Source organism: Cololabis saira, chromosome 12 (assembly GCF_033807715.1).
Source record: "Cololabis saira isolate AMF1-May2022 chromosome 12, fColSai1.1, whole genome shotgun sequence".
NCBI classification, from domain to species: Eukaryota; Metazoa; Chordata; class Actinopteri; order Beloniformes; family Belonidae; genus Cololabis; species Cololabis saira.
In genome coordinates, this window is record NC_084598.1 from 43,982,252 (window position 1) to 43,994,896 (window position 12,645).

The window sequence follows — 12,645 nt, forward strand, 5'->3', positions numbered from 1 at the left end:
TGGTTTATTACACACACACACACACACACACACACACACACACACGCACACACACGCACACACACACACACACACACACACACACACACACACACACACACACACACACACACACACACACACACACACACACACACACACACACACACACACACACATAGCCACATAGACATATACACACTCACGTACACGTATACATATTCATACATTCATGCATGCACACATACACACACATATGCATACACACACACAGTTACATTTAGCCACATATACATATACACGCTCATACACACACACACACTCACACACATATAGCCACTCAGTCACATACGTATACATACACATACACAGCCAGACAAACATATACATACACGCACACACACACACACATAGACATATAAACTGGCTTGTTCACCTGCATGCTTGCTCTGTAGTTTTTGGGGTTAGTTAGCGATAGCGGTAGCTTAGCTCAGACTGTGATTTGGGTTGATTGCTGCTTGTCTTTTGTCGGCTCCTGATGGTTTTGTTGGTTTTGTGTTTTGTTTGGGGTTTTTGTTGCAGATTTCCAGTGCTTGACGTGAGACCAGCCCCCCAATCTCGCACTCAGAAGGCACGCCGATTTTTCCCAGTGGCCAGCCGCGGTACTGCAACAAAAAATCCCATGGGGCCCAGAAAGCTTTTTTCCCATAGACCGCAATAGTAAAAGAGAAGCCTCTAAAACTGTTCACAGGAACCTCCAGCTGTAATCACCGGCAATTACATATCTTTGTATTCTATATTTTTAAGTCATGGACTTTATATCCGTCAAAAATGTTTTATAACGGCCAGAAAAGTCAAAGAAAAGTCTCTTTCTGGGCGTGACGTCACGGCCGTGTCCGTGCCATTGATGTTGCCCCCCCCCCCCCCTCGTTTGGAAGTAAACAATACATTTACAATTAATTTTAGCTCATAATCTGATGAATGAGTTTCTCCATGAGAACAGAAAAGGTCTTTGTCATAGTCATGGAAACAGCTGCCCCTAAAACTGTATAGATGAGGTGAAGACAATAGGAAGGGTGAGTGTGTGCTCATCAGAGCTGGTAGAGGAGCCAAAAATTGTACTCAAGTAAAAGTACTGTTACTTCAGAATAATATGACTCAAGTAGAAGTAAAAAGTAGTCATCCAAATAATTACTTGAGTAAAAGTAAAAAAGTACTTGGTGAAAAGACTACTCAAGTACTGAGTAACTGTTGAGTAACGTCTGATTTATTTTTTTAACACAACCATTCAAACAGACAAAAGTACAAAATAATCATCTTCAGGCAAATTAAATCAATAAAATAATAAAATAAAATGAAATTAATAAAAAATAGCATAAATTAAAATAATCTTAAAGTAAATTCAAGTGCTTTAATAAATAATAGAATAAATAAAATATAACAGAATAAAAAAAAAATTAAGCACAAGTAGCACAAAATTTCAAGCCTTTGTACTTTTCTTTTTTAACCAGCAGAACTAGAACAAACATGAACTCATAGAAACTCTGTGTGTGTTTGAGTCTGTGTAAATGTGACAAAACATGCAAAAACAAACATTTTTCCCAAAGAATCACTCAGTGATGTCATGAGATTGACGCGTACGTGGATAAAAGGGATAAAAGAAAAGTAACAGCTCAACGTAGCCTAATGTAGCGGAGTAAGAGGAACAGTTTCTTCTTCACAAATCTACTCAAGTAAAAGTAAAAGGTATAGTGATTCAAAACTACTCCTAAAAGTACAACATTTCCCAAAACTTACTCAAGTAAATGTAACGGAGTAAATGTAACTCGTTACTACCCAGCTCTGGTGCTCATTAGATGTAACTGCATAGATCCTTGTGAATTATGAATGTGTTTCTGAATGGGTGAATGTGACATGCAGTGTAAAACCACGTTGAATCGTCAACACGATTAGAAAGTTTAGAAATTAAAAATTCCCTATTTTCCACCATCTAGTTGTGGTTCTTGCTTTGACCCAATTGCCTGACCTGAATTCAGTCAGGACAAGCTGCACCAGGAAGCACTTCAGAAAACAATCAGACTGGGGGATTGGAGAAATAAAAGCCAGGAGAAGAAAACAGGACGATGGCAAACTTAATCATTTTATTGCTCAAGGTAAAGAAGCAACAAACATTCCACCTTTGACACTTTGATTCACAACAAGTCCAAACTGACAATTCTTAGCATCTGCCCCATTTTGTCAGAAAGGAAATAAAATAAGGTAATAATTGATCATATTGTGGTTGATTATTTACAGAATGAAATACTATTTAAGGACGGGTTTACACACTCTGACAACAGTCATAAACATGTTTCTTCCATTGTTGCTGCTGATCTGCTCTCTCTCTTCAGCTCAGATTCAAGCCTTCGAGTCTGACAATGAACTTGGAGTAAATTTAAGACAAACTGAGGTGACAGGAGGAGAAGCAGGAAATGTCTCTGAGCAACAACCAACGTGTACGCAGGATCTCCATGCAGTGCTGAGGGAGATGAGCGGCGTGTTGGCTGGACTGAAGGTTGAGATGAGATACTTGCAGCGTGATAATACAGGTATGATTCTGTGTGACTTACTAACACTAATACTAATATAAGGAATGACGGACTTGAACTAATGAAATCATGCTGTCAAAGAAGGTTAGGATTTAATCATCTCTGTTCATCCCTGGTGTTTTAGAACAAGCTAAAAAGACCAGAGAATTGGAGCAGCAGTACCAAGGTACAGTCATGTGAAAAAGAAAGAACAGCATCCTTCCAGCATCTATGGATTTCAGAATTTTTCCAAAAATATTTGAAAGACTTATGAAAGTTATTGCTCTTATTGCAAGGTATGGAATAATGGGTGCAGTTAGTTTTTATACTGCAGAATTACTGTGTGCTTGTGTGTGTGTGTGTGTGTGTGTGTGTGTGTGTGTGTGTGTGTGTGTGTGTGTGTGTGTGTGTGTGTGTGTGTGTGTGTGTGTGTGTGTGTGTGTGTGTGTATTACAGCACAATCAGCTAAGGTGAATCAACTGGAGTCACAAAAGACGGAGCTGAAGCAACAGTACCAAGGTAGTCCGTCCTGTCTTCATTCACTATCAAAACAAATGCAGCCACGGGGACAGGATGTTTCCGGCAGTACGCGCTGGTGCTCATGGGAAACGTAGTGTTCTTTCTGGTAAAGCACTACCGCTTTTGTCCAAAAGATGGCGCAAAACTCAACAAAAGCTGAAAGTTACGTTGTGCTGCTTTAAGGCACGAAAACCTTGTTTTGTTTTTGTAAACAAAAATTCATATTTGATTTACATGTATTGATAGGGAGGAGACCCCGGGGAAGACCCAGGACACGCTGGAGAGACTATGTCTCTCGGCTGGCCTGGGAACGCCTCGGACTCCCCCCGGAAGAGCTGGAGGAAGTGTCTGGGGTGAGGGAAGTCTGGGCATCCCTGCTGAGGCTGCTGCCCCCGCGACCCGGTAACGGATAAAGCGGGAGAAGATGAATGAAATGTATTGATAGTTTTCAGTCCATGATAAAAGCTGTTTGACCCACACTTTTTTTATTAATTACCTTATTAATTTTGTAATTACTTTATCAAGTTCTTACGTTTGTTATTTCTCTTTTAGAACAAGCAGCAAGGCTGAGAGAACTGGAGTCACAAAAGACGGAGCTGAAGCAACAGTACCAAGGTACACGCTGGATATCTAGCAGTGACACAAGTAGTATTTAATTTACATATTAACGCCATGAGCGCACTAAAAAGTGGTTATATATAATAATTAAATTCACATGCATTAATATTTTTTTTTTCTTTCATTACAATAAACTAACGGCTTTGAACCACTGATTTTCATTTATCAATTTGTCAAACTGTTAATTCTGATGTTGTTTTTGATGTTTTAGAGCAGGCAGCTGAACTGCTCACCATTAAAGCCAGAGCAAACACAACAGAAAACCATGTGAACACTCTGACAAGAGAAGGAGAAGGTTTGTAATTTCCAGAATTAGATCAGGACTGATACAACTTGAACATTGTTCACTGTAATGTAACACTTGTGTTTCTCTCTCAGTGAAACGAGTGGCTTTCTCAGCATCTTTGGTCGTTTCTGGCTCAGAAACTATTGGACCATTTAACGCACACACCAACCTGATCTTCAGAAACGTTGTTTCAAATGTTGGAAATGCCTATAACCCAAACACAGGTACTCACATTTACAGATGAAATATTACATCCTGCTCACTCTCACAAGAAAATGTGTAAATCTATGAGTGTCACAACTAATTTAGAAATGTATAAATAGCGACATGGTAACTTTTTTCCTTTTTAAGTAGATGTTGACATCACATTATGGGAACCCCGATCCATAAATACTAAAATCATGAATATTGTTTTCTGACCCTAGCCATGTATCTTTTAAACATAACCCAACTGGTCATGAGTAGGAGGTAAAGAGACCCAGATTGGGGTCATATTATACATTGGGTCTTATTCATGAAACGTGAGCAGAACGATTTTATTTCATTTCATTTGTTTATTGGTAGATGGCTCTAGGGTTGGTATAGGCTCTCCCAGGGTTGGTAGATGCTCTCACAGGGTTGGTAGATGCTCTCCCAGGGTTGGTAGATGCTCTCACAGGGTTGGTAGAGACTCTCCCAGGGTTGGGCAGGCTCTCCCAGGGTTGGTATAGGCTCGTCGAGGGGTGGTAGATGCTCTCCCAGTAGTGTAGTGGAAGTTCTGTTCGGATATGTTCTAATATCTGTCAGCTTCTCTCATGATTATCACATTATATTATTCTGGAGAAAAGACAGAGACTCCAGAGACACTGTGGCATGAGACGTAGACTCTCTCTGCATCCCACATACTTGCCGCTGGTTTATCCCTTGACTCCAGCCAGGACAAAGTCCCCGAAATATGCATTTTATACAGAGCCTTCCACTTCTCCCCCAGAACGCTCCTTCCTTGTAGATGAATCATTTCAAGAATGATTTTCTGGGGGGTTCCCTCTCTCCGGGCCCTTCTCCGGTCCCCCCGGCTGCCTCCGCGGCGGGGCGCCCCTCTGGTCTTGGAGGGCCACTTTCGTGGGGGGCGGGTGCGCCTGCCCGCGTCAGCGGCCGGGGCGGCTCTGTCTCTCCGGGCCGGCTGGCCCCTCGCCAGGTGGGGGTCGTTGGCCTGGTGGGTGAGGGTCTCCTACCTCTCCCCTCTGTGGGGTAGCTGGTGGCCTGGGTTCCGGGTTCTTCCTTGTCGGCCCCCGGTCTCGCGGGTGGCGGGGTTGCCCCCCCCCCCCCCCCCCCCCCCATTATCGATACACTTCAGGTGGAGCTTTGTTTAGTAAGTAAGTAAGTAAAATTTATTTATAGAGCACTTTTCGTAGATACAATCACAAAGTGCTTTACATCAGGGATAAAATGCAGTAGAATATAAAACACACAATAGCACAACAACAGGTAACTTCACAGATGCCCAGGGAAACATCAACATCAGGGGAAAGCCTGTCTAAAGAGATATGTTTTAAGTTCTCTCTTAAAACTGTCAGTGGACTCAATGCTGCGTAAGGTCAGTGGAAGTGCTTGGTTTATTACACACACACACACACACACACACACACACACACACGCACACACGCACACACACGCACACACACACACACACACACACACACACACACACACACACACACACACACACACACACACACACACACACACACACACACACACACACACACACACACACACACATAGCCACATAGACATATACACACTCACGTACACGTATACATATTCATACATTCATGCATGCACACATACACACACATATGCATACACACACACAGTTACATTTAGCCACATATACATATACACGCTCATACACACACACACACTCACACACATATAGCCACTCAGTCACATACGTATACATACACATACACAGCCAGACAAACATATACATACACGCACACACACACACACATAGACATATAAACTGGCTTGTTCACCTGCATGCTTGCTCTGTAGTTTTTGGGGTTAGTTAGCGATAGCGGTAGCTTAGCTCAGACTGTGATTTGGGTTGATTGCTGCTTGTCTTTTGTCGGCTCCTGATGGTTTTGTTGGTTTTGTGTTTTGTTTGGGGTTTTTGTTGCAGATTTCCAGTGCTTGACGTGAGACCAGCCCCCCAATCTCGCACTCAGAAGGCACGCCGATTTTTCCCAGTGGCCAGCCGCGGTACTGCAACAAAAAATCCCATGGGGCCCAGAAAGCTTTTTTCCCATAGACCGCAATAGTAAAAGAGAAGCCTCTAAAACTGTTCACAGGAACCTCCAGCTGTAATCACCGGCAATTACATATCTTTGTATTCTATATTTTTAAGTCATGGACTTTATATCCGTCAAAAATGTTTTATAACGGCCAGAAAAGTCAAAGAAAAGTCTCTTTCTGGGCGTGACGTCACGGCCGTGTCCGTGCCATTGATGTTGCCCCCCCCCCCCCCCTCGTTTGGAAGTAAACAATACATTTACAATTAATTTTAGCTCATAATCTGATGAATGAGTTTCTCCATGAGAACAGAAAAGGTCTTTGTCATAGTCATGGAAACAGCTGCCCCTAAAACTGTATAGATGAGGTGAAGACAATAGGAAGGGTGAGTGTGTGCTCATCAGAGCTGGTAGAGGAGCCAAAAATTGTACTCAAGTAAAAGTACTGTTACTTCAGAATAATATGACTCAAGTAGAAGTAAAAAGTAGTCATCCAAATAATTACTTGAGTAAAAGTAAAAAAGTACTTGGTGAAAAGACTACTCAAGTACTGAGTAACTGTTGAGTAACGTCTGATTTATTTTTTTAACACAACCATTCAAACAGACAAAAGTACAAAATAATCATCTTCAGGCAAATTAAATCAATAAAATAATAAAATAAAATGAAATTAATAAAAAATAGCATAAATTAAAATAATCTTAAAGTAAATTCAAGTGCTTTAATAAATAATAGAATAAATAAAATATAACAGAATAAAAAAAAAATTAAGCACAAGTAGCACAAAATTTCAAGCCTTTGTACTTTTCTTTTTTAACCAGCAGAACTAGAACAAACATGAACTCATAGAAACTCTGTGTGTGTTTGAGTCTGTGTAAATGTGACAAAACATGCAAAAACAAACATTTTTCCCAAAGAATCACTCAGTGATGTCATGAGATTGACGCGTACGTGGATAAAAGGGATAAAAGAAAAGTAACAGCTCAACGTAGCCTAATGTAGCGGAGTAAGAGGAACAGTTTCTTCTTCACAAATCTACTCAAGTAAAAGTAAAAGGTATAGTGATTCAAAACTACTCCTAAAAGTACAACATTTCCCAAAACTTACTCAAGTAAATGTAACGGAGTAAATGTAACTCGTTACTACCCAGCTCTGGTGCTCATTAGATGTAACTGCATAGATCCTTGTGAATTATGAATGTGTTTCTGAATGGGTGAATGTGACATGCAGTGTAAAACCACGTTGAATCGTCAACACGATTAGAAAGTTTAGAAATTAAAAATTCCCTATTTTCCACCATCTAGTTGTGGTTCTTGCTTTGACCCAATTGCCTGACCTGAATTCAGTCAGGACAAGCTGCACCAGGAAGCACTTCAGAAAACAATCAGACTGGGGGATTGGAGAAATAAAAGCCAGGAGAAGAAAACAGGACGATGGCAAACTTAATCATTTTATTGCTCAAGGTAAAGAAGCAACAAACATTCCACCTTTGACACTTTGATTCACAACAAGTCCAAACTGACAATTCTTAGCATCTGCCCCATTTTGTCAGAAAGGAAATAAAATAAGGTAATAATTGATCATATTGTGGTTGATTATTTACAGAATGAAATACTATTTAAGGACGGGTTTACACACTCTGACAACAGTCATAAACATGTTTCTTCCATTGTTGCTGCTGATCTGCTCTCTCTCTTCAGCTCAGATTCAAGCCTTCGAGTCTGACAATGAACTTGGAGTAGATTTAAGACAAACTGAGGTGACAGGAGGAGAAGCAGGAAATGTCTCTGAGCAACAACCAACGTGTACGCAGGATCTCCATGCAGTGCTGAGGGAGATGAGCGGCGTGTTGGCTGGACTGAAGGTTGAGATGAGATACTTGCAGCGTGATAATACAGGTATGATTCTGTGTGACTTACTAACACTAATACTAATATAAGGAATGACGGACTTGAACTAATGAAATCATGCTGTCAAAGAAGGTTAGGATTTAATCATCTCTGTTCATCCCTGGTGTTTTAGAACAAGCTAAAAAGACCAGAGAATTGGAGCAGCAGTACCAAGGTACAGTCATGTGAAAAAGAAAGAACAGCATCCTTCCAGCATCTATGGATTTCAGAATTTTTCCAAAAATATTTGAAAGACTTATGAAAGTTATTGCTCTTATTGCAAGGTATGGAATAATGGGTGCAGTTAGTTTTTATACTGCAGAATTACTGTGTGCGTGCGTGTGTGTGTGTGTGTGTGTGTGTGTGTGTGTGTGTGTGTGTGTGTGTATTACAGCACAATCAGCTAAGGTGAATCAACTGGAGTCACAAAAGACGGAGCTGAAGCAACAGTACCAAGGTAGTCCGTCCTGTCTTCATTCACTATCAAAACAAATGCAGCCACGGGGACAGGATGTTTCCGGCAGTACGCGCTGGTGCTCATGGGAAACGTAGTGTTCTTTCTGGTAAAGCACTACCGCTTTTGTCCAAAAGATGGCGCAAAACTCAACAAAAGCTGAAAGTTACGTTGTGCTGCTTTAAGGCACGAAAACCTTGTTTTGTTTTTGTAAACAAAAATTCATATTTGATTTACATGTATTGATAGGGAGGAGACCCCGGGGAAGACCCAGGACACGCTGGAGAGACTATGTCTCTCGGCTGGCCTGGGAACGCCTCGGACTCCCCCCGGAAGAGCTGGAGGAAGTGTCTGGGGTGAGGGAAGTCTGGGCATCCCTGCTGAGGCTGCTGCCCCCGCGACCCGGTAACGGATAAAGCGGGAGAAGATGAATGAAATGTATTGATAGTTTTCAGTCCATGATAAAAGCTGTTTGACCCACACTTTTTTTATTAATTACCTTATTAATTTTGTAATTACTTTATCAAGTTCTTACGTTTGTTATTTCTCTTTTAGAACAAGCAGCAAGGCTGAGAGAACTGGAGTCACAAAAGACGGAGCTGAAGCAACAGTACCAAGGTACACGCTGGATATCTAGCAGTGACACAAGTAGTATTTAATTTACATATTAACGCCATGAGCGCACTAAAAAGTGGTTATATATAATAATTAAATTCACATGCATTAATATTTTTTTTTTCTTTCATTACAATAAACTAACGGCTTTGAACCACTGATTTTCATTTATCAATTTGTCAAACTGTTAATTCTGATGTTGTTTTTGATGTTTTAGAGCAGGCAGCTGAACTGCTCACCATTAAAGCCAGAGCAAACACAACAGAAAACCATGTGAACACTCTGACAAGAGAAGGAGAAGGTTTGTAATTTCCAGAATTAGATCAGGACTGATACAACTTGAACATTGTTCACTGTAATGTAACACTTGTGTTTCTCTCTCAGTGAAACGAGTGGCTTTCTCAGCATCTTTGGTCGTTTCTGGCTCAGAAACTATTGGACCATTTAACGCACACACCAACCTGATCTTCAGAAACGTTGTTTCAAATGTTGGAAATGCCTATAACCCAAACACAGGTACTCACATTTACAGATGAAATATTACATCCTGCTCACTCTCACAAGAAAATGTGTAAATCTATGAGTGTCACAACTAATTTAGAAATGTATAAATAGCGACATGGTAACTTTTTTCCTTTTTAAGTAGATGTTGACATCACATTATGGGAACCCCGATCCATAAATACTAAAATCATGAATATTGTTTTCTGACCCTAGCCATGTATCTTTTAAACATAACCCAACTGGTCATGAGTAGGAGGTAAAGAGACCCAGATTGGGGTCATATTATACATTGGGTCTTATTCATGAAACGTGAGCAGAACGATTTTATTTCATTTCATTTGTTTATTGGTAGATGGCTCTAGGGTTGGTATAGGCTCTCCCAGGGTTGGTAGATGCTCTCACAGGGTTGGTAGATGCTCTCCCAGGGTTGGTAGATGCTCTCACAGGGTTGGTAGAGACTCTCCCAGGGTTGGGCAGGCTCTCCCAGGGTTGGTATAGGCTCGTCGAGGGGTGGTAGATGCTCTCCCAGGGTTGGTAGATGCTCTCCCAGGGTTGGTAGATGCCCTCCCAGGGTTAGTAGATGCTCTCACAGGGTTGGTAGAGGCTCTCCCAGGATTGGTAGAGGCTCTCCCAGGGTTGGTAGATGCTCTCCCAGGGTTGGTATATGCTCTGCCAGGGTTGGTAGATGCTCTCCCAGGGTTGGTACAGGCTCTCCCAGGGTTGGTAGATGCTCTCCCAGGGTTGGTAGATGCTCTCCCAGGGTTGGTAGATGCTCTCCCAGGGTTGGTACAGGCTCTCCCAGGGTTGGTAGAGGCTCTCCCAGGGTTGGTAGATGCTCTCCCAGGGTAGGTAGAGGCTCTCCCAGGGTTGGTAGATGCTCTCCCAGGGTTGGTAGATACTCTCCCAGGGTTGGTAGATGCTCTCCCAGGGTTGGTAGAGGCTCTCCCAGGGTTGGTATAGGCTCTCCCAGGGTTGGTAGATGCTCTACCAGGGTTGGTAGAGGCTCTCCCAGGGTTGGTAGATGCTCTCCCAGGGTTGGTAGATGCTCTCCCAGGGTTGGTATAGGCACTCCCAGGGTTGGTAGATGCTCTCCAAAGGGTTGGTAGATGCTCTCCCAGGGTTGGTAGATGCTCTCCAAAGGGTTGGTAGATGCTCTCCCAGGGTTGGTAGAGGCTCTCCCAGGGTTGGTAGAGGCTCTCCCAGGGTTGGTAGATGCTCTCCAAGGGTTGGTAGAGGCTCTCCCAGGGTTGGTAGATGCTCTCCAAGGGTTGGTATAGGCACTCCCAGGGTTGGTAGATGCTCTCCAAAGGGTTGGTAGATGCTCTCCCAGGGTTGGTAGAGGCTCTCCCAGGGTTGGTAGATGCTCTCCCAGGGTTGGTAGAGGCTCTCCCAGGGTTGGTAGATGCTCTCCAAGGGTTGGTAGAGGCTCTCCCAGGGTTGGTATATGCTCTGCCAGGGTTGGTAGATGCTCTCCCAGGGTTGGTAGAGGCTCTCCCAGGGTTGGTAGATGCTCTCCCAGGGTTGGTAGATGCTCTCCCAGGGTTGGTAGATGCTCTCCCAGGGTTGGTATAGGCTCTCCCAGGTTTGGTAGATGCTCTCCCAGGGTTGGTATAGGCTCTCCCGGGGTTGGTAGATGCTCTCCCAGGGTTGGTAGATGCTCTCCCAGGGTTGGTAGATGCTCTCCCAGGGTTGGTATAGGCTCTCCCAGGGTTGGTAGATGCTCTCCCAGGGTTGGTATAGGCTCTCCCGGGGTTGGTAGATGCTCTCCCAGGGTTGGTAGATGCTCTCCCAGGGTTGGTAGATGCTCTCCCAGGGTTGGTATAGGCTCTCCCAGGGTTGGTAGATGCTCTCCCAGGGTTGGTATAGGCTCTCCCAGGGTTGGTAGATGCTCTCCCAGGGTTGGTAGATGCTCTCCCAGGGTTGGTATAGGCTCTGCCAGGGTTGGTAGATGCTCTCCCAGGGTTGGTAGATGCTCTCCCAGGGTTGGTAGATGCTCTCCCAGGGTTGGTATAGGCTCTCCCGGGGTTGGTAGATGCTCTCCCAGGGTTGGTAGATGCTCTCCCAGGGTTGGTATAGGCTCTCCCAGGGTTGGTAGATGCTCTCCCAGGGTTGGTAGATGCTCTCCCAGGGTTGGTAGAAGCTCTCCCAGGGTTGGTAGAGTAGTGTGACAATATATCATGCCACGAAATTTCGCGATACAAAAACGTCACGATATGTGTCGTGGAGGTGACAAACTGTATCGCGATATTGGATCATTAATATTAATTTATTGTGTTGACTAGTAACGCGCAGCGTATTGGTGCCGACCGCACCTCGATACTTGCAGGGTTTTGAGCTCTGAACTTTTACTAATGTAAGGCTGGTGTAGAGTTAAGCCTTACCTTATTAAATTAAACCTTTTTGGGATCGTGAGTAGGATAAACACGGGGAAACTTCTGCTGAGTTCCAGTGTACTTTAATGTCCCTCAACAGTGTAGGATTTTAGAACATCAACACAGCACCTAGTGCCGTACTGTGGCGTATCACTCCGCCCAATCTAAAACAGACTAATCACTACAGATAAACTGACTAGTGTCATTATAGTCCCTGATTTACATCAGAATATAAAGAATATATTTATAAAACAATGAACCCTGAATTAGCAAAATAACCTTCTTAACAAAAATAAATCTCCTCTTACACTTATAAGGTGAGCATGAATCAATCTTTTTTATGATGTAAAATTGTATGTATTGATTTACTTTTATTTATTTATTTAATTTTAGTTGTTAAATTTCTGAAAAAGAAAAAAGTCAAATCAAAAACATGAGAGAAACTATTCAGTTTGTGACAAAATATTTGTACTTGTATGAAACTGAAGATGCATAATGCAAACCTGACATTTACTTTTAGTTCAGTTTGTGGAAAATGGTTGGCCTGGCTTTCTCTTTAAAACTTAAAC

General features: G+C 42.6%; 2 protein-coding genes across 2 annotated transcripts in view; both read left to right on the top strand.

Moving 5' to 3' along the window:
* Positions 1–12,645, top strand: part of LOC133457505 (uncharacterized) — a 13,871-nt gene continuing 1,226 nt past the window's right edge. The window contains exons 1-9 of the mRNA XM_061736850.1: positions 1–2,567; positions 2,692–2,733; positions 3,003–3,065; positions 3,312–3,467; positions 3,618–3,680; positions 3,895–3,978; positions 9,141–9,203; positions 9,418–9,501; positions 9,585–9,716. Of these exons, the coding sequence (XP_061592834.1) occupies positions 2,276–2,567; positions 2,692–2,733; positions 3,003–3,065; positions 3,312–3,467; positions 3,618–3,680; positions 3,895–3,978; positions 9,141–9,203; positions 9,418–9,501; positions 9,585–9,716 (979 nt within the window). The 5' untranslated portion in view covers positions 1–2,275. The remainder of the gene's footprint in view (positions 2,568–2,691; positions 2,734–3,002; positions 3,066–3,311; positions 3,468–3,617; positions 3,681–3,894; positions 3,979–9,140; positions 9,204–9,417; positions 9,502–9,584; positions 9,717–12,645) is intronic.
* The window catches only part of LOC133457506 (uncharacterized), a 24,086-nt gene continuing 17,021 nt past the window's right edge, over positions 5,581–12,645 (top strand). The window contains exons 1-3 of the mRNA XM_061736851.1: positions 5,581–8,140; positions 8,265–8,306; positions 8,526–8,588. Coding sequence (XP_061592835.1) covers positions 7,849–8,140; positions 8,265–8,306; positions 8,526–8,588 — 397 coding nt within the window. The 5' untranslated portion in view covers positions 5,581–7,848. The remainder of the gene's footprint in view (positions 8,141–8,264; positions 8,307–8,525; positions 8,589–12,645) is intronic.